At 42.5% G+C, this 27,290-nt stretch overlaps 1 protein-coding gene across 1 annotated transcript in view; it reads right to left on the reverse strand.

Annotated features, from left to right (window-relative positions):
- CSMD1 (CUB and Sushi multiple domains 1) overlaps nucleotides 1-27,290 on the reverse strand; it is a 947,002-nt gene that overhangs the window by 303,147 nt on the left and 616,565 nt on the right. Inside the window, exons 11-12 of the mRNA XM_066622693.1 lie at nucleotides 18,416-18,519; nucleotides 17,697-17,809 (exon numbers count right to left, since the gene is read on the reverse strand). Of these exons, the coding sequence (XP_066478790.1) occupies nucleotides 17,697-17,809; nucleotides 18,416-18,519 (217 nt within the window). The remainder of the gene's footprint in view (nucleotides 1-17,696; nucleotides 17,810-18,415; nucleotides 18,520-27,290) is intronic.

The following is a 27,290-nucleotide window of genomic DNA, read 5'->3' on the forward strand; positions in this document are numbered from 1 at the left end:
GGGCAGCAGGCCCCGCAGCATGCCGCCCCCACAGTGGCCCCCAACCCACACATCAAATGGCCCGCCCGGACAGGACAACCTGGACCCCCCACCCGTGAGCCAAAATCCGGGCAAGCAGCCCTTAACGCTCCCCGCACCTGGGCACCAGGGAGGGGGAGACCGGGTCTGTGGGCACCGTGGGAAAATGCTGGATGAGAAAATCAGGGGGGGCGAAGCATGCAAAGAGGGGGGGATGAAGCAATGAGCAAACCTGAAAAATCCCCCCACCTTACCATGAGTATAGCACCCAGGAATATTCTGGAATGCCTGACTAGTTGTTATTCCCACGGTGCCCACGTGCAAAGGAGGAAGAGGGCTGGGTCTCATGACCTTTTAAAAGGTCCGCCATAGCTGCCAGACCCAGCCCCCTTCCCCTCCCCCTTGGGGAGGGACTCTCGTGTCCTGGCCAGGCCAAACAAACTCTGATCACCTTTTTAATTAGGCGATTGGGATACTCCAAACCCCATATTTTGCTGCACTCAAAATTACCAGCACATTCAAACTAGGTTACTCTTCCATATATGTGCAGTATTAGCACATAAAATGTAAATCTTCTTTTGACTACAAATCCCTGGTATGCGAACCCTGCATGAACAGGCGACAGCAACCAATTTAAATATGGGACTAGATCTGGATTGGCTTTTGCAGCCTGATTGAGAAAAAAAATGTATAGACTCAGCTATATCTCAGAAAATATAACTGTTAAAAAATAGGTGTTTTGTTTTTAAGAGTTTGATTATCTCTTGGCGAAGGACCTTCAAAATGTAGAAGGTCCTATGTAGAGGATTCTTATCAGTCTGTGTAGTCTGTGTAGAGGAAATTATCTTTTTTGGGAAGAATATCTGTAATTAAAATGAATGTACTACCAAAAATGCTTTTTCTTTTCCAGAATATACCAATATTACTTTCTGATAAACCTTTTAAAGAGTGGCAGAAAGATGTGACAGGTTTTATATGGCAAGGGAAAAAACCAAGAGTGAAATTTAAGATTTTGCAAGATGCAAAAGAAAGGGGAGGTTTAGGACTGCCTGATCTGAAGACTTATTATGCATCATGTTGTTTTCTGTGGCTTAAAGAATGGATATTGTTGCAAAATAAAAAATTGTTGAAGTTAGAAGAATATGATTTAAGATTTGGTTGGCATGGATATCTATGGTATGATAAGTTGAAAGTGAATATGGAATTCAAGAATCATTATGTTAGACATGCACTGTGGAAGATATGGAATCGTTATAAGAAAAGGTTTTACAACAAAATTCCACTCTTAGCTTCACCACAAGAAGCACATTTTGGTTTGGGAACTGTACCAGGAGATAAATGGTTATTGTATAAGAACTTATTGAAATGTAATCAAGGTCAATGTATTTTGAAGTCTAGAGAGGAATTGATTGTAGAGGGTTTTGACTGCCAATGGTTTATGTATTTACAATTATTAGAAAGATTTAAAATTGATAAAAAATTATATGGTTTTGAAGAGGGAGAGACAATATTGGAGAAACAATTAAGATCAGATGAGCAGGTAATATCTAAAATACAGTGGTGCCTTGCATAACGAAATTAATCCGTTCCGTGAATCCTTTCGTTATGCGAAATTTTCGTTGCGCGAATCACGTTTTCCCACAGGAATGCATTAAAATCTAATTAATGCGTTCCTATGGGCAAAAAAAGGTCAAAATGAAGTCAAATTTGGTTTACAAAGTGTTTATTATGTGCTCTTTAAAGGCATACATACTGCACAGAGGATTTCTAAAATTTGAAGCATACACGAAATTTTTAATTTTTAAAAAATTCGTTATGCGAAGCACGGACCTAAAAAGTTTTCGTTATGCGAAGCAAGGCCAGAAATTTTTGTTATGCGAGTTACCAAACTCAATCGAAAAACTCTTTCATTATGTGAGTTTTTCGCTGCGCGGGGCATTCGTTATGCGAGGCACCACTGTATATAAATTGCTTTTGAAGTTTGAAACAGAAGATGAAAAGGTTAAGGAATGCATGATCCAGTGGGCAAAAAACGTGGGCTATGAACTTTCAATGGACAGATGGGAGAAATTATGGACAAAACAGACAAAATTTACTTTGAATGTTAACATTAAGGAAAATATATATAAGATGATTTATCGTTGGTATGTGACACCAAGTAAATTAGCCAAAATGTATGAAACTATGTCCAATAGTTGTTGGAAATGCAAGAAACAAGAGGGAACATTTTACCACATGTGGTGGACGTGTTCAAAAGTTAAAAAATATTGGTCACAAATTCACGCACAGATACAGTTGATCTTAAAAACAAATATACAATTGAAGCCAGAAATATTTTTATTAGGTATGACAGATGAGTATGTGGAAAGAAAAAATGAAGTTTTATTTTTGTATATGATAAGCGCTGCCAGAATACTTTATGCTCAAAATTGGAAGACTATGAATATACCTTCCGTGGAGGAATGGTGGATAAGACTTATGGATTATGCGGAGATGGATAAATTAACAATTTTGCTTAGGGAGAATTCAACAGAAAACTTTTTGAAGAATTGGAGTCCAGTTATTGATTTTTTTAATCAGAGAGAGGATGGGGATTTGAGGTATTTTGGATCTGAAGATTGATTTTGAAGTATTAGTGGTATAGATTAATATTTGTTAATGTTTGGACTGTATGTATTTGGATTATAAGTATGGGAATGTTTTGGCTTCGCTCGTGCTGCTTTATTAGAATTTTGTTTATGTATGTATTTGTTTTTCTATTTTATGTTTATTATAGTTAAATAAATAAATAAACAGAGAAAAAAACACAACTTTATCTGGATTCTTATCAGTCTGTGTTTTTACACAGCATTATAATCATTCACATTACATATGTAACAATTTGTGCTACCATTATTCAGATAAATATCACACACATGGCCTTCCTTCCCAGACATTTGGTTCTCTGTTTTACTAGGTTTTGTTTTTGTGGTATTATATAAATGGAACAACAATACTGTATTTTGTGTCTGGTATAACTCAAGTTCTACTTAGGCTACAATCTAATGTATACTTTCCTAAGAGTAAGGGTCAAGGTATATGCTACCCTACCCAAGGTATATGCTGCCTGCTACTTTTGTTTATTCACATATACATGGTGCTGGTTGTAAGCCAGGCAAGTGTGACCAACATTGGTCTTATAGTTAGCTGCTTGTGCTGATGGAAAGAAGGCATCAGGTTCTATTAACTGTATGAAATTTGTATGATAATTATGTTGTGTATAAAATAAACTGAGTCTGACACTATTTCAGTGATCATAGAATAACAGATGGATTATTTTAAGAAATGTACATTATAATTTTTTACTAATCAAAATGTAAATAAAGCTTTTTCTTCTTTATGTCACTACCTTAATATCAGCTAGATCAGCCATTTTCAATCTTTTTCAGCTCAGAGCACACTGTCAAGGCACTAAAACTGTGAAGGCACACTCCCAGTTTTTTACTTACATTAAATTACTATATTACAATTAATTTTTAATTCATATAATTAATACAATTAAATCATTACATGACAAAGGGCACAATCCTAACCAGGTCTACTCAGAAGTAAGTCCTATTTTGTTCAATGGGGCTTACTCTCCGGAAAGTGTGGTTAGGATTGCAGCCAAAGACTGGGGGGGGGGGAATGTGCCTGTGGGACTTACTTCTGAGTAGACATGCCTTGGATTGGGCTTTTGGTTGCACTCTTTTTTCTCAAATACATGAGCAGGCAATTGGCACTTCTTTCTGCTCCTCTCCCCCACCCAGCCCCTCCCACAGGGACATTCCCCCTTCATCTCATAATTGCAGTTAGCACCTCTCCTACTATCCCTCCCCTCACTGGTCCACACCTTCCAAAGGTTCAGAATCACTTGCCTCACATCCTCCCCCATTGCCTGCTCCTGTATTTCAGAAAAAAACAGTGATTGTAGACACTGCCCAATCCTAGGCATGTCTAATCAGAAGTCCCATTATAGTCAATGGGGCTTACTCCCAGGAAAGTGGGGCTAGGAGAGGAACTTGATAGCCCAGCCCAGCTCAGGCATGTCTACTCAGAAGTAAGTCCCATTATAGCCAATGGGGCTTACTCCCAGGAAAGTGTGGATAGGATTGTGGCCCAACACCCTTCCTCTGAAAGGCAAAGGCAAGGCAGGGAGGGTTGCTTTGGGGAGCTGCAGGCAACTGTGGCAAGGAAAAGGGACTTTCCTGAACCCTGAGCCAGCCCATTCTTAGGCTGGTGGCCTCAGCAGAGCTGGTGCAGCAGAGCTCACCAGAGCCTCAGGAAGCTGGTGGCTTCCTACCTGCTTGCCTGCCCCAGCTTCCTCCTTCTCACTCCACCCAGACCTCCTCCAGGCTTTTCTGGTTGCCCAATCAGCAGGCAGGGCAGACAAGGGACTTGATACCCAATCCTAGAAGTGTCTACTCAGAAGTAAGCCCCATAATAGTCAATGGTGCTTACTCCTAGGTTAAGGAGGATCGGGTTGCAGCCTTCCTCTTGCTCACAGCAGGAGATGCAAAGCAGCCATGGTTGCTCCTTTTTCGCTGCTGCTGCGTGAGGGTCAAAGCAGCCACTTCTCCTGCCCACAGCTACTGCCTGCCTCCTCTGGCCCCGCGGCACATCTGAGGCTGCCTTGCGGCACACTAGTGTGCCATGGCACAGCAGTTGAAAACCGCTGAGCTAGATGCTGTTGCTAGGTAACAAAGCATAGAAAACTTGACCCATAACTTGTATGGGAATGGGCCAGTGATGGGGACAGAGACAAGAGCAGATTGCAGCCAGGAAGGGGGCAAGTTCAGTGGCAGCGGCTCCTGCTTTCTAGGGTCAACACAGACTTCCACTTTAGAGCCGGCATTGGTCCACGTTTACCCCTGGTGGCTGCTGGGACTTACTCTGGGGCAATGGAATAAATCTTCCTTCAATGTGGTGAAACTACTCCACAGGATATAGCAGAAGCTGTGTTGGTGCTGCTCCATCATTGCATGGGGAGTTACGTAGGATTGGGTTCTCCAGCTGCAGTCCTACTGAGTACAATTCCATTGTACTCAATGAAAATTACTTTTGAGTATATATTTGCTTAGGATTGCACTGCTACTTAGCGATTGTGGTATGAATTTTTTGGGGAGACTTTTAGTAATAGAACTCAAAAACGTTAACATATTTTTGCTACAGATTAGTTGAAATTGCTTTCTGATCTTTCTCATTAAAATCAGGAAAATTGACAAAGCTAAATATAACAAAACTCATTTCAGTGCAGAGAACATGAATTTGTGTGCAAATATGTTGCCAATAGGAGCCAATCGTACACAAAGTATTCTTTAGCTGTGCATCTAAAAATAGGCCTGCTTTTTTCGCTACACAGCAGCACAGCATGAAGGAAATCTACTTTAATTTACCCCCTGCTGCTACTTAAATAGCTACGGCAAATTATACCAAACATGATTTGTAGAAATATATTTTATCAACAGGTGCAATGGATTCAGAATTTGACAGCTCCAAAGGATTTTTTATTGACAGAAGTGACTGAAATTTACAGCATACTATTTGTTCTTTCTTCTGGTAATGCATTTACCAGAAGACTCACCAGTTAAGGCAAGCATATGTATGTCTGAATATTCTTTTTAGAATCTATGAAATGTCCTGTCCGAAGCAGCCTCTGCGGTACCTGCTAGGGAGCACTCAACTGCTCAGTTGGAGGCTGGGTCACTACATGACCCCAATAGTATAGGGAGCAACAAAGACAGCCCACAGCTAACTAAGGGAAGGGAGGAGAAAGCACTCCTCCTGTCCACTGAAGAAGTATTAAAAATTCTGTTGCAAAGGCACTAGAGATGCTGCAACCCCTATGAGAGCCGGGAGAATCTCACAGGAGGTTAGGCTGGTCCTGCGAGAAGCCTCTTGTGAGATGGGGCATTTTCTTATGCTCCACTTAGGGACTGTGCTGCTGAGTAGGAGAGAAATCCTAACAGACACAGGAGTGTTTGTCTCCCATGGAAAGCAGCAAACCCAGAAGCAGCCAACCAAAGGTGATGAGGAGAAACAGGGTAGCACAACCTCCTTTGCTCATCATTCTGGACTGAGGCTGCAATCCTATGTACACTTTTCTGAGAGTAAGCTCTCAATGGGACTTACTTCTGAGTAGACAAGCATAGGATTGTGTCCTGAGTCTGCAGCTGGGCCATTGACAGCAGGCAATGCCTTACATGTCCATAAACTTCAAAACCCAACAACAGCAGTCTTTGGAATCTAGTGTTAACAGTCTTTTCATTTCAACCAACCCGTAATCCACTGATTCCTTTGTTGGTTGGTTGGCAACCTTCAGTCTCGAAAGACTATGGTATAAGCCTACAGCACCTGGTATTCCTAGGTGGTCTCCCATCCAAGTACTAACCAGGCCTGACCCTGCTTAGCTTCCAAGATCAGACAAGATCAGGCATGTGCAGGGTAACAGTTACCTTCTTTTATATAAGCAATTAGCTACAAACTCACAGGAACACTCGGTAACAAGTATACAAAGATAACTCACAGTATACACAAGCACACAATACTCTCAACTAATAGTTGAGTTTGGCTGACAGAGCTGAGTTCTAGACTCCATCTATAATCTACCCCTAGGCTCTTTCTAGAATCCTCCTTGCAAACAAAGTTCTTCTGGTGGATGCAACAAGTATACAAAGATAACTCACAGTATACACAAGCACACAATACTCTCAACTAATAGTTGAGTTTGGCTGACAGAGCTGAGTTCTAGACTCCATCTATAATCTACCCCTAGGCTCTTTCTAGAATCCTCCTTGCAAACAAAGTTCTTCTGGTGGATGCAGGGATCTGTCTTTCAAGTTCCACTTCACAGTATAGTAATGATAATTAAACCCAGGGCTTTTTTTTCTAATGGAACGCGGGGGGGGGGGGACGGACGGAGTTCCGGCACCTTTTTGCAGGGGCCCCTCCCCTTCGGAGGCATTCCAGGAGGGGGGAGCAAAACAGAGGCATTCGCTGGGTGGGTGCTGGGTGGGCGGGTGCCTGGCCCCTGCCTGACCGCACAACGACCCCCTCCTGCCCCATCTCCAAGCTCTCGCCTGAGCCCAGCCATCCTCCCTTCCACCCCCGTGCTCTGCTTCCCTGCACAGCTTCCAAGCCAGTGGAGGGCACAGGGGACGCCGAGGAGGAAGGACAGCCAGCCAGCCAGGGAGACAGGCTGCGGCACCCACGGAACGCCCAGGTACTGGCTTGGCAGAGGGGAAGGAAGCTGGCTGGTTCAGCCCCCGTGCCAATCTGCAGCACGAGCCTAGGCGTGTCTACTCAGAAGTAAGTCTCATTGTGCTCAATGGGGCTTGCTCCTGGGAAATGGTGCATAGCCTTGCAGCCTGAGAGCCCAAGCCTATGCATGTCTACTCAGAAGTAAGTTCCATTGTGTTCAATGGGGCTTAATCCCGGGAAAGTGTCATAGCCTTGCAGCCTGAGTAGACAGGCAGAGGAGGGCCTCTGAGGCTGCAGTCCTCTCCACACCTTCCTGGGAGGAAGCCCCACTGCCTCTATTGGGACTGATTTCTGAGTAGACAGGCACAGGATTGGGCCCTGAGGCTGCCATCCTATCCACAATAAGCCCCATTCACTATAATGGAACTTACTTCTAAGTAGACATGCACAGGATTGGACTCTAAGGCTGCCATCCTATCCACAGTAAACCCCATTCACTAAAGTGGACTTCTGAGTAGACATGCATAGGATTGGGCTCTTAGGCTGCAATCCTAGGCACTTTCCTGGGAGTAAGTTCCATTGACTAGAACAAAACTTACTTCAGAGTAGACATACCTAGGATTGGGCTCTTAATCCTGGCAGAGATATATATCTGCACCCGTTTTCACATGCTAAGGGCAGGTGAAAAGGGATTCTGTGTGTGTACAACATGCTGTCCAGCCTTGCCAGAGATCCTCCTTATCCTTCCCCCACAAGCATGCCCTCCACCAGCCAGCGTTTGCAGCTCCTCTCCAGCAATGCACAGCAGCTGCTCAGGGAAGCAGAGAACATGCCAAGGCACCTTCCCAAAGACACAGAGTATTCTGATACCTGAATTAAACCATATTTAATCGCTTGTTTGCAAACGTAGCTGTTTCTATGTGCACCTAAGGACCCCTCTCATGTAAGAATTCCTTTTTTGTTCTTACTCCCACAGTTGCTTAGAGTAATTTTACTACATGGAACTCATGTAAGCCATTTTTTGGAATCCATTCACTGCTTCCTCTCCTCAAAGTAGTGCCACACTACATACTACACACTACAAGTGCACCTGTACAGTATTTTTTCCCATGTGTAGAAAAAGTAGCTAGGGGGAAGGGGATGTGGAGATTGACAGCCCAATCCTATTCATGTCTACTCAGAAGTAAGTTCATCTTTAGGGGGGAAGCACATAAAAAACATTTTATTTGTCCAATAAAAAATGGTTTATAAATAAATAAATAAATAAATAAATAAATAAATAAAAGATTAACAAGTTGTGAGTTCCTGCACCTTTTCTTTTACAAAAAAAGCACTGATTAAACCTATGCTGATTTTGCTGTAAGGACAGAGTATCACACCCTGTATTTGGACAGTGTATCAATGCCTTACTGTTAAGAGGGTCAAAACTGTGTTTGCTTTAAGCAACTCGTGAATTCAGTATTCCCTTCCTAAGGAGCAGAAAAAAACAAAACAACAATGCACATGCAGACTTGCCTGCCTAGAGATTGATTATCCTTATTGTCTCCTTATCTGTATCTCAGATAAATACCTCTCAGCAGCATTCAACACCATCAACCATGGTGTCCTGGGTTAGGATATGGAGGTACTACAGCAGTGATCTCCCATGTTTTTTTTTCACTTGTGTACCCCTTGGCAGCCCATTTCCACAAATTGTACCCCTCATATTAGCAAAATGTTTGTGATTAATATAGTTGCAGTTATTTCAAATTTATATGTTTTCAGCTACTGATTTATATATGATAATACACGAATTGATGACCAGAAACTAGCAGTTTCTGGGGCTTTCACAGCCAGCTAGCTGCCTTCCTTCCTTCCTTGCTAGTCCTGCAAGCATATTAATAGAGATCTGGCTTTTTCTGCTATTATTCAATTTTTTTTCAAGTACCCCTAAAGGTCCTGGCAAGCACCCCTGGGGTACACATACTATAGGTTGGAAACCACTATACTACAGTATTTTATGGCTGTTTCAATCCTTCCTGACTGACAAATTCCAGACGGCGCTATTGGGAGGGCCTGTCCTGGCCTTTTACTTCTGAGGTGCAACAGGGATCCATCTTGTCCTCCATGTCATTTAACATCTACATGAAATCACTTGGGAATATCATGAGGAGGTTTGGGTGTCACCAATATGCAGATGAGACCCAGTTGTATCTCTCATACTGTCTATCCCTGCAAAGTGGCTGTTGTGGTAGGGTGTAGGAGTTTCTAGCAGAGTGAAAAACAAACGACAGCGGAGCAGAAACTCGAGGCTAATATCCAAGGCAGTCCTTCAAGAGGCTTGTAAATTGCAAAGAAGCACTCAACACAAAAAGCTGGGTTCCTTCACCAAGGTATATTATTTACAAGGATATTTACCATAACATGGTCCGGCATACAGCAACACACATATACAGCATCCTGATTCCTATGCCCCCTAACACCCAACACGCTCACTGTTGAGCGTTTGTCTGCAGCCTTGTTTTATGCACAAGGCACGCCCACAATCAGCTGCACAGAGGTAGCAATCAGGAACAGCTGCTACTTGTTACTTGCTACAAACAGTCTATTCACCATAGCCTTTGTCACATTTCCTCCTGTGCACAGGACCTGAGTGATTTCCACGGTGGCACCTTTCTGTAGTGTCCTCTTCTATTTTGGGGTAGGAATGGGGAAGAACAATCGCCCTTCATCATTCCAGCATGTCATATTGTCGAGTGGCTGTTACTGGTGTCTCTTTTGCATCTCTTTTTGTTTTTTTAAAGTTTTTGAGCCCTTTAGAGAAGGTAACCATCTAGCTGGTTTGCTATGTAAACAGTTTAGTGAATTATTTTTTGCTGAAAAGCCATAGATAAATATTATTACTAATATTAAAAATAATAATGCTGGGGAGGCCAGGATCTGTCCTGGGACCGGTGCTTTTCAACCCCTTCATAAATGACCTGGAGACAGGGTTGAGCAGTGAAGTGGCTAAGTTTGCAGACGACACCAAACTTTTCCGAGGGGTGAAGACCAGAAGTGATTGTGAGGAGCTCCAGAAGGATCTCTCCAGACTGGCAGAATAGGCAGCAAAATGGCAGATGCGCTTCAATGTCAGTAAGTGTAAAGTCATGCACATTGGGGCAAAAAATTAAAAACTTTAGATATAGGCTGATGGGTTCTGAGCTGTCTGTGACAGATCGGGAGAGAGATCTTGGGGTGGTGGTGGACAGGTCGATGAAAGTGTCGACCCAATGTGCGGCAGCAGTGAAGAAGGCCAATTCTATGCTTGGGATCATTAGGAAGGGTATTGAGAACAAAACGGCTAGTATTATAATGCTGTTGTACAAATCTATGGTAAGGCCACACCTGGAGTATTGTGTCCAGTTCTGGTCGCCGCATCTCAAAAAAGACATAGTGGAAATGGAAAAGGTGCAAAAGAGAGCGACTAAGATGATTACGGGGCTGGGGCACCTTCCTTATGAGGAAAGGCTACGGCGTTTGGGCCTCTTCAGCCTAGAAAAGAGACGCCTGAGGGGGGACATGATTGAGACATACAAAATTATGCAGGGGATGGACAGAGTGGATAAGGAGATGCTCTTTACACTCTCACATAATACCAGAACCAGGGGACATCTACTAAAATTGAGTGTTGGGCGGGTTAGGACAGACAAAAGAAAATATTTCTTTACTCAGCGTGTGGTCAGTCTGTGGAACTCCTTGCCACAGGATGTGGTGCTGGCGTCTAGCCTAGATGCCTTTAAAAGGGGATTGGACGAGTTTCTGGAGGAAAAATCCATTATGGGGTACAAGCCATGATGTGTATGCGCAACCTCCTGATTTTAGGAATGGGTTATGTCAGAATGCCAGAAGCAAGGGAGGGCACCAGGATGAGGTTTCTTGTTATCTGGTGTGCTCCCTGGGGCATTTGGTGGGCCGCTGTGAGATACAGGAAGCTGGACTAGATGGGCCTATGGCCTGATCCAGTGGGGCTGTTCTTATGTTCTTATGAGGATGTGGACATTCTAGAAAGTGTTGCCTGGTGGTTGGACTTGGATCCCACCGTCATTCTACCCAAGTGCTTTATACAGTAACAAATAAATATTTCATCTTCATGATTTACTGGAAAGGCTTTCTTTTCAAATTATGTACATAAATGCCACCTCATTTAGCAACACACAATGTCCCTTTCAGGCACAATGACAACTAAACTGAAATATCAATTGCATTAGCTACTGATACACTTATGAATAGTAGTTTTGTTGTTGTTGCTGATACATTCTTAAATACTTGGTTAAAAAGCAAGGTAGCAAAACAGCTGCTGCTGCTAATGTGTGGATGACAATATACTCATTATGAACTTTAAACTTATTCCAAATGGCCTTTTAGACCAATTCTTGGAAACCTCCCTCGCTGCAGTTTGGCAAAACTGCTGAAGTGTCTGACCAAATAAAGCCAGCCAGCCAGAAAATGTGAGGTAGTTCAAAGAAGGCAGAAATGCAGTTTGGCTACAAAAATATCACAAAACTAAGATTAGCTCAAAGGCGGCTAAAATACACAAGAAGGTAGCTGTTGAAACATGATGTTTGTAGTGTGGAGTTTTGTTAGTGAAGTTTCCAAAGGTACAGAAATATGCCCATAGGAGTTTCTGCTTTTAATCGAATATAGATTATCCCTTTGCTTCTCCTGAAAGGGCAAATCCTTCTTACCTTAAGGGCAAGGTGCAATCTTATCAGACTTTACAGCTGGTAACTAGAGCTCCGTGTACACAATTTCTCAATTCCTTTTTAGCAAGCAAATACTTGGAATCAATAAGATGACCGTGTTGTACTACACCCTTTCCTGCAGGCATTTTATAAACATTTCTGTCTGGAATCCTGGGAAATAAACTACCTTAAGACAGCCTTGAATCCTGCATGACTGAAAGAATGGAACAGAAAATGTAGCAAATTCATATAAGTGCCTTTTTGGAAGTACCCACAAATGTGTGGGACCTGCTTTTCTATGAACAGACCCACACAATTGGGGGGGGGCTATATCTGCATGATGCAATCACATGGGCAGGGGTCACTGTATAAGTCTTTTCTATGGAATCAGTATCTCAGTGGGTTGAGTGCCATTTCAACAAAAATGTGTGAAACAGTTTTTTACTTAATTGATCTTTAAAAATCTGTACTCAGAGGTCTGGCTCCCTCCAGCCTTTCCCCACCTCTGTGGCGTGATGTTTCAGATGGAGGAGCAGATCCTGCCCATCCACAGCATTAGGGAGGCCCTAGCTTCCCTCAGCCGTCCTCCAGGAGCTTGAGGCCAAGGAAGAGCAACCTCTCTCTCTGGCTGCTGGGCTCCTTATGAACCCAGCAGCCAGCCCAGCTGGTCTCACCCTTTCTGACGATGTGACTGACCTGAGCTCTCATGAGAACTGAGGCCCTACTCCCTGGGAGACCTCCTGCCTGGGGACGGGATCCAGGTAGTACTTGTTTGGTTCCCCTCCTCCTGGGGAGCTTCCTACTCCCATGTAGCCCCTGGCTCTCAAGAAGGCCTGTATTTTGGGGGCTGAGCCCTGGTGAGAGTGAGAGCATTTTCACTGAACATAAGAACATAAGAACAGCCCCACTGGATCAGGCCATAGGCCCATCTAGTCCAGCTTCCTGTATCTCACAGCAGCCCACCAAATGCCCCAGGGAGCACACCAGATCACAAAAGACCTCATCCTGGTGCCCTCCCTTGCTTCTGGCATTCTGACATAGCCCATTTCTAAAATCAGGAGGTTGCACATACACATCATGGCTTGTAACCCGTAATGGATTTTTCCTCCAGAAACTTGTTTTTAAAGGCGTGCAGGCCAGTCGCCATCACCTCATTGGAGGCATGTGAGGCTCTGAGGCTATTTTCTTTGGAGCAGGACAGGACAGGGAAGGCTCTGCCTCCCTTGACCACACATCCCTAATGTAAAATGACACAATTCTCCCAGCCAGTTCTCCTACTTCCTTTATGAGCAAAGCTCTATAGTTGAGATGCTTTAATAGTTATTTATTTACAAATTTATACCCCACTTTATCTTCCTCCTGGGCATTCAAAGTGGTTTGATGACCAAAGTTAACTATCACATTTATGATGTTTTCACTTAGTCCAGTGAACTGTCCAGGTTTAATGGCACACTGCACAGTACAGCATGCATGCATGAGAGAGAGAGAGATATCCTATATATTTGTAAGCCTGTTATAAATATTGGGGGAAATGCCCTTATGGTTGAATTCTGTGAGGTGCTCTATTGGCAAATACATTTTTTTTTTAAATTTTCCAAAAACATATATAAACAAACACACATAACACACAAAAAAAAAACAGACTTCACTACACAAAAAAAGGGGTGCAGGAAATCATATATCATTATCATATATCACTAAAACTAATAAATCATTACATATCTTAATCAGTTTCCTAAATTTACCTCTTAATATCATTTTTCATTCATCACTCATCTATTATATCATATCATACTATATATGTAATACAATCATCTAAATGCCCTAGCATATATTTCTAAAACTTCATTTTCAACCAAGCATAAAATAATTTCCACTGCTCAATTTGTTGTCGGTTTTCGTTGTTGAGCCAAATTTTCTGAAAACCTCTCCATTTCCGCCACATTCATTATTTTCTCTATTAATTCATCTTTCACTGGTATTTTACAATCTAACTGGTAATCTACAATATCTAACATATAAAATCCGCACTACAATTAAAATCTTAATTACTAAATACACATCTTTTTCTTTATCTATAACTGTCTTCACGGCAGAAGACCTCGGGCAGATACCGCTGCCCGAACAGCCCCTCCTGACCGAGGAGTTAAGTCAGATAGAGGTTAAAAGAGAAGATGTTTCAGACCTCATTGATAAATTAAAGATCAATAAGTCACCGGGCCCTGATGGCATCCACCCAAGGGTTATTAAGGAATTGAAGAATGAAGTTGCAGATCTCTTGACTAAGGTATGCAACTTGTCCCTCAAAACAGCCACAGTACCAGAAGATTGGAGGATAGCAAATGTCACGCCTATTTTTAAAAAGGGAAAGAGGGGGGACCCGGGAAACTATAGGCCGGTCAGCCTAACATCCATACCGGGTAAGATGGTGGAATGCCTCATCAAAGATAGGATCTCAAAACACATAGACGAACAGGCCTTGCTGAGGGAGAGTCAGCATGGCTTCTGTAAGGGTAAGTCTTGCCTCACGAACCTTATAGAATTCTTTGAAAAGGTCAACAGGCATGTGGATGCAGGAGAACCCGTGGACATTATATATCTGGACTTTCAGAAGGTGTTAGACACGGTCCCTCACCAAAGGCTACTGAAAAAACTCCACAGTCAGGGAATTAGAGGACAGGTCCTCTCATGGATTGAGAACTGGTTGGAGGCCAGGAAGCAGAGAGTGGGTGTCAATGGGCAATTTTCACAATGGAGAGAGGTGAAAAGTGGTGTGCCCCAAGGATCTGTCCTGGGACCGGTGCTTTTCAACCTCTTCATAAATGACCTGGAGACAGGGTTGAGCAGTGAAGTGGCTAAGTTTGCAAACGACACCAAACTTTTCCGAGTGGTAAAGACCAGAAGTGATTGTCAGGAGCTCCAGAAGGATCTCTCCAGACTGGCAGAATGGGCAGCAAAATGGCAGATACGCTTCAATGTCAGTAAGTGTAAAGTCATGCACATTGGGGCAAAAAATCAAAACTTTAGATATAGGCTGATGGGTTCTGAGCTGTCTGTGACAGATCAGGAGAGAGATCTTGGGGTGGTGGTGGACAGGTCGATGAAAGTGTCGACCCAATGTGCGGCAGCAGTGAAGAAGGCCAATTCTATGCTTGGGATCATTAGGAAGGGTATTGAGAACAAAACGGCTAGTATTATAATGCCGTTGTACAAATCTATGGTAAGGCCACACCTGGAGTATTGTGTCCAGTTCTGGTCGCCGCATCTCAAAAAAGACATAGTGGAAATGGAAAAGGTGCAAAAGAGAGCGACTAAGATGATTACGGGGCTGGGACACCTTCCTTATGAGGAAAGGCTACGCATTTGGGCCTCTTCAGCCTAGAAAAGAGACGCTTGAGGGGGGACATGACTGAGACATACAAAATTATGCAGGGAATGGACAGAGTGGATAGGGAGATGCTCTTTACACTCTCACATAATACCAGAACCAGGGGACATCCACTAAAATTGAGTGTTGGGCGGGTTAGGACAGACAAAAGAAAATATTTCTTTACTCAGCGTGTGGTCAGTCTGTGGAACTCCTTGCCACAGGATGTGGTGCTGGCGTCTAGCCTAGATGCCTTTAAAAGGGGTTTGGACAAGTTTCTGGAGGAAAAATCCATTATGGGGTACAAGCCATGATGTGTATGCGCAACCTCCTGATTTTAGAAATGGGTTAAGTCAGAATGCCAGATGCAAGGGAGGGCACCAGGATGAGGTCTCTTGTTATCTGGTGTGCTCCCTGGGGCATTTGGTGGGCCGCTGTGAGATACAGGAAGCTGGACTAGATGGGCCTATGGCCTGATCCAGTGGGGCTGTTCTTATGTTCTTATGTTCTAACTAAAAATATACTTTTTAAAAAATGTGTTGCTCTAATAAGTTTTATATTATGCTTCCAGATCTGTTCCCATTGATCTAATATGATATTATGGCCTATATTTTGTGCCCATTTTATCATACATTGTTTTACTATTTCTTCTTGCAGCAAATACATCTTTAGGATAGCATTGTCTTTAGGATAGGTACATCTTTAGGGCAGCAGGAACATGAGCCACTACACTTGGTCCCTGCACATGCATAGATTTTCCCCAGGTGCTACATATACCTTACAGCAATGTTTCTCAAACAGTGGGTCGGGACCCACTAGGTGGGTCACGAGCCCATTTCAGGTGGGTTCACATTGATTTCAAAATTTTATTTTTAATCTATTAGACTTGATACTGCCATAGTATGTGACTGCATTTGCGGAAATATTACAGACCTGTACTTTTAACAAGCTACTACATATATGCTTTTTAGCAAATGGAACTTACTCCTGGGTAAGTGTGGGTAGGATTGCAACCTAGGATAGTTAAAAAATTTTCTGCCTGATGATGTCACTTCCAGTGGGTCCTGACAGATTCTCACTCTAAAAAGTGGGTCCCAGTGCTAAATGTGTGAGAACCACTGCCTTACAGCATGCCCATTAACACCAAAGCACAACATTTTTGGACACACTTCAAAAATACCTTCAATTCTGCTATTTATCTGCTTCCAGCTACATAGTTTCTACGTAGTATGAACATGCATCCTCCAATTTTTTTAAAGACCTCTAGACATATACAGGACATATACAGACATGTCATATCTGCAGTTTCATTCCATGGTATCTGTGGTTTCATTTAACTGCAGGGGGTTCTGGGACAGACCCCTGTTCTGCCAGATTCCCAGTCCAAGCTCCGCCTGGAGAATTATGCCCACATTTAGCTAATTAGCACCCCTTTTTTACCCAAGAATGGCTCTAGTTCTGTCTTGCAGTCCTGCTGGACCCCACCTCCAGGGTAGCTCCCCTGTTCAACCTGCAGAGGTCCTCTCTCCTGCTAGCAGCCTCCCACCCCTACAAGCAGCCCCTTGGTCCTCAGCAGGTCTTGGGCACAGCAGCCGCACACCAAACTCCAGTGTCTCCAGCAGTCTATTTCAGCAGTCTCCAAAGTCCATTAGCCATTGATCCAGTCTCCAGCTTTCCTCCTTCTACTACACACACCAAACTCTCCCTTCACCAGGTGCTTTTATTCCTGAGGGCCCTATTGCCTTCAAGTGGCTGCAGCTGTGCAGTACACGCTGCTGGATGCCCAAGCCTTACCCTTAAAGGGGCCACTGCTGATACCACACCTACCTCCTCGCCAGATCTTCCACGATTCCAGTAGAACCCCTCAGGGATGCATCCACTAAAAAAGCAACTTTCCAACAAGTCCCTGATACACTGTAGGTTTTGTACTCAGTAGAAAAATGGCTTTTGGACAGTATATGAGTAAAGTTCTTCGATACAGACGTCTGGAATACTTACATTGATGTAATTATTAATGACATAAAACATAAATGCTACCAAGAAAGAGAAAAGCTATGAGATTGATGGTTGAATTCCAGACATTTGACAGCATTCCTTTACATAATTTATGAACCTGCAACAATATAATATGAATTTGATATTTGGCACCAAGTGTAAGTGGAATCCTGACTTTCAGAATCTTAAATTCCTTTTACACTACAGAAGTTTGAAACTTGTTGGCTTTCACCCATAAGAAACTCCATCTTCAGTGCTCAGAAAAATCTCAGTGAACAGTGTCTTTTGTGTGCTTTAAACTTCTTCTCTATTTATAAGTCTAGCACAAGCTATTTTTACTTTTTGAGGTATATCTTCTACAGTGGTCACCCTTCTTAATTCAATTAGAGATTTACCTTGATAAACAGCTTTGAATCCAGGTGAACCAATGCTGTCGTCGGACTGCAAATGGAGCCACATCTGGTTGCTCATGCTCACAATTAGGTCTGGGACACTTGAGCCAGTGAGCCTATGGATAGGAGCAACAGCAGTCAGGTGCACTTGTACATACGATAACTTGCATGTCTGAATTCTGATCTGTAATTTATTTCCTTCAGTTACAGAGCAATGTTTCCATAGCAATCTATGGAATGAAACCTCATAGTAGAACAAAAACTCTAGAAAAAGGCATATGAACACAATTAGTGGGAACACACTAACTGAACCCAATGAAAACAGAACTTCGGACTGATCTGTTTGCATATCAAAGCGGTAAAACAAAAAAATTAAATTAACTGAAGTTTGTCTGACAAGAACAGAAGTCCATGGAAAAATCAGGTAGCCTATGGGAAGTGCACAGGATATTCAGTCATAACGTGAATAGAGATTAGAGATTCATCACAGCAAATGGGACTGGGTACGGTTTTCTTTGTAGGCTACTACAAATTTAGCACATCACAACCAAAAGTGTCCTACTACTGGTATCCATCCATGGTACATCTGGACAGGGGGATCTGGATAACGGTGTCCAGTTATAGGGTCTTTTTTGTTTTTTTTTTTTCAGAGCATTTGCTCAAAATAGGGAAAAGAAAACAAGAGAGGCCATGTAGAAAATAATATTAGGTCATATACTTACACATACAATACTGTTCTGGTATCTCCCACTTTTCCAGCATCTCCTACAGTAAGTGTATCATACCCTCGTTCCAGCTCAAATTCTTCGAAGGCAAGCTTTATGACCTATTAGAATTAGAAAGGCACACATTTGTCACAGAGTGCATTTTTGCAAATATGATTTGGTGTGTTTCTACCAAGCTGTATATATTCAATCACCACAGATTTTGAGAAATGAAAAATCTGGATGTATACTCTTTTCTCATAAAACATGATTAATAATGAAGATATACGTATACAGAGAAAAGCATTTGCCTTTCCGAAGTCTTAATGCACAGTAATGTGAGGACAGCAAGGCACATATATATAACTTAAATCAAAATATGTTTGAGTGTGGTATACTACTAGAACATAATGCAAGATAAAAATGATACATTATATACAGACAGTTATTTACAATTTAAAAATGACAAATCATAAATCAGATTTACATGAACGATTGGATGATAATGCAATACACTGCAATATATGAAGGGAAGGGTCAGTGTGGAAAACTATCTGTTTCATGTGAAGGCAAAGAAGCTTTTGGATGACAAGTTAAATTACTGCAAACACCATAAGAAAGAAATCCTTTCACCTCCAGTAATTATTTGTTATAATTACCTGTTATCCTCAAAAATATTTAACTCTAAAATATTCAGATATGATACTGATAAGGTAAGAAAGGATACTGATATGTTCACCCAAATCACATCTAATTGCAAGAAGGAAAACTACTTGTTGCATAACTATTTGCAGATTTATAAAAACTATTCAATACATCAAGGTATGATTAACAACTAAGGGCCCAATCCTATCCAATTTTCCATTGCCGTGCAACTGTGCTAATCGGGCATGCACTGCATCTTGTAGTGGGACAGCAGTCACAGAGGCCTCCTTAAGGTATGGGAACATTTGTTCCCTTACCATGGGGCTGTATTGTAGTTGCACCGGGGCTGGAAAATTGGATAGGATTGGGTCCTAAGCTTCCCCCCCACATGTAATGTGAAGTAAAATAATTCTGTTACTTAAAAAACAGTGTATATTTGCTGTACTACTTTCCTTCACCATCCTTTGGGTTCCTAGATAGCTTTTCAAGTACCTTATTCTTTGAGTCCATTCCCTCTCCATCTGTGTCAAATTTCATTGTATTTTGCTTCCTTTTTTCAGAAAGGTGATCTTTATTCTCTGTATTTAATTATTACAGTAGCAAAACAACACCACTTAACTTTTTTAAACATAAAAAAGAAAATAATTTATGTTTTAGTGGACTGGACTGTAATTTAGATTTAATTTTCATGATCTGTAGATACAACTCAGGGCACAATCCTAACCAATTTTCCAGCACCAAGGTAAGGGCAACGCAACTCCAAGGTAAGGGAACAACCACTGCCTTACCTTGAGAAGGACTCTGTGACTGCCCCCTCAACTGCCCCCACATCCCTCAAGGATGTGGCACATGCCCCACTGGCACAGCTATGCCAGTGCTGGTAAGTTGGTTAGGACTGCGCCCTCAGTTATTTAGATGCATTTTTTTTTCAGACTTGTTCAATATATTTAATACTTCTACAGACTATAGTGCAAAGTAAAAAAAAAAAGTCTGAATAGGGCCCTGTGTACAGATTATTTCACTAGGGCATGAGTTCCATAAAGGAAAACTTCCCAGATTATTGAGTTGCATGAGTTGGCATCCTTCAGTCTCGGAAGACTATGGTGTCACGCTCTGAATGGTGGTTCTGGAACAGAGTGTCCTCTCCAGTGCGCGAAGCCTGGGTAAAGTAGGTATGGAGGATAGGCTGTTACCCATGCAGCAAATCCCCCCTCTCCACATCACTGAAATGGTCCAATGGAAAGGCAGAGGCCAATACGGTTGGTTCCAGCGGCGTCGCAGGAGTTGCCAGAACGTGACTGTGTTCAGCCATGAACTGCCTCAGGAACTCCGGCTCCGGATTTTGCCTTGAGGTTGACTCCTGAAGCCTTTTCCATAACTGGATGTAGCCACAAGGCAGTGGAGGTTTGGGATCAGAGTTTTCCTTCTCTCAGATGAGCTGCCTTCCCAGGCTGACGAGTCCCATCTACCCGGTGGCTGTTTAGTCGCCTCTTAAGACAAGTACAGCCAAACTGAGTTGCAATAGAAACAAAAAAACTATGATGCAGTAAATTTGATCTAATTGAACCAGTGAACCTACACATTATCAGTGAAAAAGTCACTCATTACCATTGCAAGGTCCCTCCCCTACACCATGATATGTTGTCTATTTTGCAGAAAGTACTTGTCTGATTTGAATATCTTGATAATTGATTGGCATAATTTAAATTTCTTTAAGGACCTAACAGTCCAATCCTATCAAATCCACATCCCTGATGGTGCAGCTGGGCCACCAGAGTGCAGGCTGCATCCTCTGGGGTGGCATCTGTCAGTGGCATCTAGTGAGGGTACAGAGGGAGCAGAAATGGAAAAGGGAGGGAAATGGAAAAGGTGCAAAAGATAGCGACTAAGATGATTACGGGGCTGGGGCACCTTCCTTACGAGGAAAGGCTACGGCGTTTGGGCCTCTTCAGCCTAGAAAAGAGACGCCTGAGGGGGGACATGATTGAGACATACAAAATCATGCAGGGGATGGACAGAGTGGATAGGGAGATGCTCTTTACACTCTCAAATAACACCAGAACCAGGGGACATCCATGAAAGTTGAGTGTTGGGCAGGTTAGGACAGACAAAAGAAAATATTTCTTTACTCAGCGTGTGGTCGGTCTGTGGAACTCCCTGCCACAGGATGTGGTGATGGTGTCTGGCCTGGACGTCTTTAAAAGGGAATTGGACAAGTTTCTGGAGGAAAAATCCATTACGGGCTACAAGCCATGATGTGTATGTTCAACCTCCTGATTTTAGAAATGGGCTGTGTCAGAATGCCAGATGCAAGGGAGGGCACCAGGATGAGGTCTCTTGTTATCTGGTGTGCTCCCTGGGGCATTTGGTGGGCCGCTGTGAGATACAGGAAGCTGGACTAGATGGGCCTATGGCCTGATCCAGTGGGGCTGTTCTTATGTTCTTAGATCACACCAGGTGACACCCTCAGGGAGAAGTGACACCTCCAGTGGTCAAAATCTTGGTATTTTTAAATAATACCATCATGTTATATATCATTTGATGGGTAATTTAATGCAGAATGCAATGAAACAAATCACATTGAAATGTCTGTATTCTATCAAAAGTTAAGGACAATAACCCAGAAAAAGAAAACACAACTGCTCATCTAACCAAAAGTAGATTTCTTTAACTCTAATCAATGGGACTGATTGTTCTGAGAGCCAATGAGGTGTTGTTATGACACAGCAAGAACTAGTAAGGAGTTAGTATGAATCAGCTCTCATTTCCATGTATCAGAGCCAATACTATAACTCTTATTCAGTTGCGTGAATGCCATCAAATTGGCCACTCATTTTTTGTTGGTTAGTGATTTGTTGGGTGAACTGTAGTGTTATATATTAAAATAAATAAGTAAAGTTAATGGGTGTGACACCAACCCTAATGATGCCACTGCATGTAGTTTGTGAATATGATATTGTAATTTATTCTTTATAGTCTGGTACAGGAGGAAGTTCATCATGGGGGTGACACAATGTGTTCTCGCACTAAGGGTGTAATCCTAACCCCTTATGTCAGTGCTTTTCAGCTTTTCAGCACTGACATAAGAGCAATGCAGCTCCAAGGTAAGGGAACAAACATTCCCTTACTTTGAGGAGGTCTCCGTGAGTGACACCCAACCGCAGGATGCAGCACACGTCCCATTGGCACCGCTATGCCAGTGCTAAAAGGCACTGACATAAGGGGTTAGGATTGTGCCCTGAGTGACACAAACCCCAGTGGTACCTCTTCCCATGTGCCAACCACTATGAAGCTGAGACACCAAAAACCAGGTAAACTGGGGCTGGAGGGGCAGGAGCCACAAGCCTTGGCAGGAAATGCAAGATAGGAAGCAACTTGAGTCAACTCCTACTGCTGCACCAAAGCCCCAGTAAGCTGCGACTGCAGACAAATGGGAAAGATAGTGTGCACACTTGCACACAGCAACTGAGATGGAGTCCTTGCCCAAGCATTCAGAGCACTCTGACACGGAAGGAAGGAAGGAAGGAAGGAAGGAAGGAAGGAAGGAAGGAAGATTTAAATGAACAGTTTGTTAAATCTGTTCATGTAAGTATTGCCCAAGTTTCACTAATGTTCAGTTAGCCCATTTCTCCTATTTCCTTTACATGCTATATGCAACATAGTTTGAGGCAGAAGCCGTCCACTGTATTTTTATTTGTACTGGTTTAATGGCCTAAATACTAAGTGGTGTGCATTTGTTTTGTTTTGTTTCTTCTTTTCTGTACACAGCAGCCATAGAAAAAGAGATCTGGAATGTGACTGTGTCATGGAGGAGTGGAGCTTTAAACCTTTGCTCCCACTGCAATCCCAATGTAGACTGGATTCTCTGTGGCTGCTGTTCGCAAACACAAGCACAGCAGGGCCCAACTACAAGTTTAATGTAACGAGTCATTTGGCCTTAAGATAAATGGAACACTGAAAGCCACAGACCAAGCAGCATACTGGACTTGTATACCAGACGGCTGTGGACTTGTATCCACTTTAAAGGATTCCTCCCCAGAAACAAGTCCTAAGTCAAGAATCCTTGCCTTTCTGATGATGTCTAATGTCATGCTGTTTTGTTCTTGCCTCGTGTCCTTAACAAACAACTGGAGCCTACCTCATGATTTTGGTTCTGGGTTTTCAGTGTTTTAATGTTCAGATTAATGCAAATAAAAGGTGACATTTTTAATTTGTTTTCTCTAAGCATATCAGGATGCAGTCTTTACTTAACCATATTAAAGAAATTATTAATTCAGACTTCATATTTATAGTAATTTATAGCAAGAATGTGTAATAATTTCCATAACAACACAAAGCAATCAACTAAATTGGTTACAGTTTGTTTATTATCATACCATCTCAGCTCTACCTGATTTTAGCACTGGGAGAACAAAATAAAGTTAATAAATCTAATAATGAATCGTAATTCTTTTAGTCATAAAACATGCTTCTTAAATCAGCCCCAGTTAAGAAAGTCAGGGGTTGTTTTCATAATCCTTAGTTAACAATGGAGGTATCGTCTATAAGTCCTTTCTAAAATGGAAAATTACAGTAACTTTCCCACCAAGTTTGCTTTCTAAGGGAGTGTCTCTTCTCCTGAAAATAGGAAGAATGCTGCTGTGAAGACAAAGCACAGGGCGAGCTCCTTCTGTTTCCCCCATATCTTCCAAGCCAAGCCACCCAGCACATGAGATGCCATAGGAAGGCGCTGCTCTTCCTTCACTCTCATGACATCCAGAGTGCACCATGTATTGCTCTTCCCCTCAACCCCTCAGCTGTGCATTCAACTAGCTGCTCATCACTCTTTCTCCTACCTCCTCCTCCTCCTCTTTCCCTTACGTGGTGGTGCACTGATGCTGCCCTCTGCTGCCACTGTTGTTCCTCCTCTTGATCCCTGCCTCTGCAAAAAGCAGACGGCAGGTATTAAAGCAGAAAGAAGTGCAGAGGAGCCAAGTAGTGGGCAGAAATGGGAAGGGGAACAGGATGGTGAAACAGGCATAGGCTGCCCCTGCACTTCCACCAATCGGTCATCTGAAGCTACCTCACTGGTGGGCTGGCCCTGATATCTTCAGCTGTTACTGAAGTCAAATGGAAGGAGCATTCCCTGCAGTGGTCTCAAGACCTAAAGGTAATATCCAGAGAGACCCCTAAACAACATCCACATAAAGAGAGAACAAAATCCATTATTAATACAACACTGTAATACTCTTCCTCCTCCTGTTTTTCCACCTATTTAACTCCATTAACATGAGCAGAACTTCTCATGACCTTCATGGTTGCAAATAGGTTCTGCCAGAGAATGCATATTCCAGTTTATCGTTCTCATAAATGCATAGTGTTTTGCCTAATATATGCAGCATCTGACGATGTAACAGTATGCTAGGACATCACACAGGCTAATATTGGGACCTAATTCAAACTCTAGTCAGTCTGCACTGGTAAACAGAAGAGTTCCTGTCAGCTCACTTAGACATCATCTGCAATGAATATGCAATGAAGATGTTCAGTATAAACTGCATTAAAATGTAAAGAGAATCATAGAACAGAGTGGCTGCGGTTTTCCCCCTGCAGTATGATGTGACTTACTTTTCAAGCAGACCTTGCAATTTATAAATTATTGACTTCTGGAAAATTGTTTAATTTTATTTTCAAATGCAATTTATTAACAATAAAGCATGATTGCTAATTTAAGATTCAGCACACATGGATGAAATCAAGAAAGAGGTTTTGAAAATGAATCTAAGCCGTTTGAGGTTATGATCCTAAGCATAATGACTCGAACGGAATTCGGTTAAACTCAAAGTAACTTCATTTAATCTCAGGGTGCCAAATTTCTGCCAGATATTTAAAATCTGAATTAATGGGAAGGAAAAAAAAAGATGAAGCTGAAAGACTGCAATTGTAGTTGAGAGTTACTGAGAAACGGAGCTAATAGAATAGTACATGGCAATGAAACGAATGTATGCAGCCCAATATCAGAACAATATTCCCCAAAAGAGAGAGTGTGTGTGTGTGTGTGTGTGTGTGTGTGTGTGTGTTACACACCCACCCACAACAATTAAAAAACTAATACTTTTATTTCTCAAAAGCCAACCTAGTTATATTTGCATATTCCCTCAGTCCTAGAATATTCACATTCAAAGACACTGTACTGTTGTAGTGTGATAAAAGACACAGACAAAAAAACAAATATAAATAAATAATGTTAATAAAAAACAAAAATAGCAAAACAATAAGATCACTGCAAAACATATTTGTTGCATTAACTTGTGTAAGCGTATAAATAGGACTTCAAAAATCAGACTTTGTAACATAATAGGCTTTGTTCTTTGGGGAAAGCTCCGGTTATGAAGGGAAAGCATTCTTTGAAATGTGAGGGATCATTCCGAAGTTTAGTGTATGTGAAGCAGGAAAAATAATGAAATATAATTATATTGAGAGGAGGCAGAAGAGAAGACTACAAGTAGTATGTCCCAAAGCTAAAGAGAAAAATATATCTAACTATTCAATTCTCTTTTTTTCTTTTTTGCCTACACAATTAAAGAAAATTGTGTCCTTTAGGAAAACAGAGTTTTGTTTGAGAAACACAAAGAATTCTCTTGTTTTTTTAATGCAAAATATAGTTGCATTCTAAAGTTTGCTTAAAAATGTGTTTGTCGCATTTATGCACATGTAGGAGTATGCACTTAAACACTATCGCCAAATAAAAGCCATAATTATGTTTATAGCATTAAACATTTGACAAACTGTTTCTCTTATACTTAGCTGTTGTATGAGAAGGCCTGTTCCTGCCTTCTGCAAATTCTTGTGCTACTTTAATGCAGCAGATCTGTCATGATTAACTCAACCCAGGTAGACAAATTTGCAGTCAAACAGTTGTACAATGGATTTAGGGCCCAATCCTAATGATGCAAATCACTGGCTGGACACTGCCCAGACCTAATTAAGAGCTCCAGGTGGCGGTGAAGGCCTTGAGAGTGTGCGTTATGGGGCGGGGGGAGGGAGGAGGATCAGGTGCGGGGAGGAACTGGGGCAGAAGCAGAGCTCCACCAGATACTGAACTCTGTGTTGGGCCAGAAAGCAAAATAGCCAGCACAGACTTGAGAAGCTCTGTTGCTGGACTTGGACTTTCTCCAGGGGAAGGGGATGAAAATCCCCTTCCCTGAGGAGACCTCCGGCAGCCTCAGCAGTGCCGCTGGATGCAGCGGTAGCCATCTTGGTGCCACTGCACCCAGCGGAGCCACTGGCTTTAGGATTGGGCTGCCCAGTAGCAATCCTAAAACAATTACCTGGAAGGAAATCCAAGTGAATTCAATGCAACTGACTTCTAAGTAACATACATAAGATTGCCCAATTATTTTCAGACAGCATGGAGTACTGACACCAACCACAGTTTCACTAGTTAGTGGCACAATGCAAGCAAGTAAACAGTAAATATGAACTAAATATAATAGATGTTGGACTCCCTCTCTCCCCCCCAAAAGACTTTTGTTCTCAGCATGGAAATCCTTGGGTAGTTCATTTCTATCACCTGGTGCAGCAGTGCCAGAATAGCAACCACTGTATCCTGGGGCCCCATGGAGGCCACTGTAGGTCTCCTCAGTAGGTCTCCTCAGGGGAAGAGCGCAGGCCTTGCAATAGTGCTACTCAAGTCTGCGCCTGCTGAATGGAGAACCTCCATGTCAGGCTTTTCAGCTTGACAGGGAGGATAGAATCTGGTGGAGCTGGGCTCTGCTGGCCCCTCTCTCCTCCCAGGCCGGTCCCTCTCTTTGCCCTGACTGCGATCATGAAATCGGAAGTGGGTAACAATCTCTATTTTTTACCATTCTGAGTCTTGGGGAGCCCTGCAGAGGCATCCACAGGCTCCCTGCACCCCTCGGGAGGCTGCTGCTTCCAAAAGTGTAAAAAAAACACCCTTTTATCCCCAGCAGTGGAGTGATCCTGGCGATTGCACCACTGTTTATTCCTCCCCGCCCCTTAAGAGGTCAGGAACAGGGCTTTCCCTGGCTGGTGAGTCACAGTCCACCAGTTTGGGAACCACTGGGTTAGGTTACTTACCAGTGTCTTACAGTCAAACTGAATGTGTTAAAAAAGTTACAGTCTCCTGAAGATTTCTCTTTCCCCTTTAAAATAATAGCCACGAGAGGAGGATCCAGACTGAAATTGTGGCATGTCGTTTTTCACCTCTGCTGTTTTCCTACTGAGCCCCCACCCATTGATGCATACA

Source organism: Tiliqua scincoides, chromosome 1 (genome assembly GCF_035046505.1).
Source record: "Tiliqua scincoides isolate rTilSci1 chromosome 1, rTilSci1.hap2, whole genome shotgun sequence".
NCBI classification, from domain to species: domain Eukaryota; kingdom Metazoa; phylum Chordata; class Lepidosauria; order Squamata; family Scincidae; genus Tiliqua; species Tiliqua scincoides.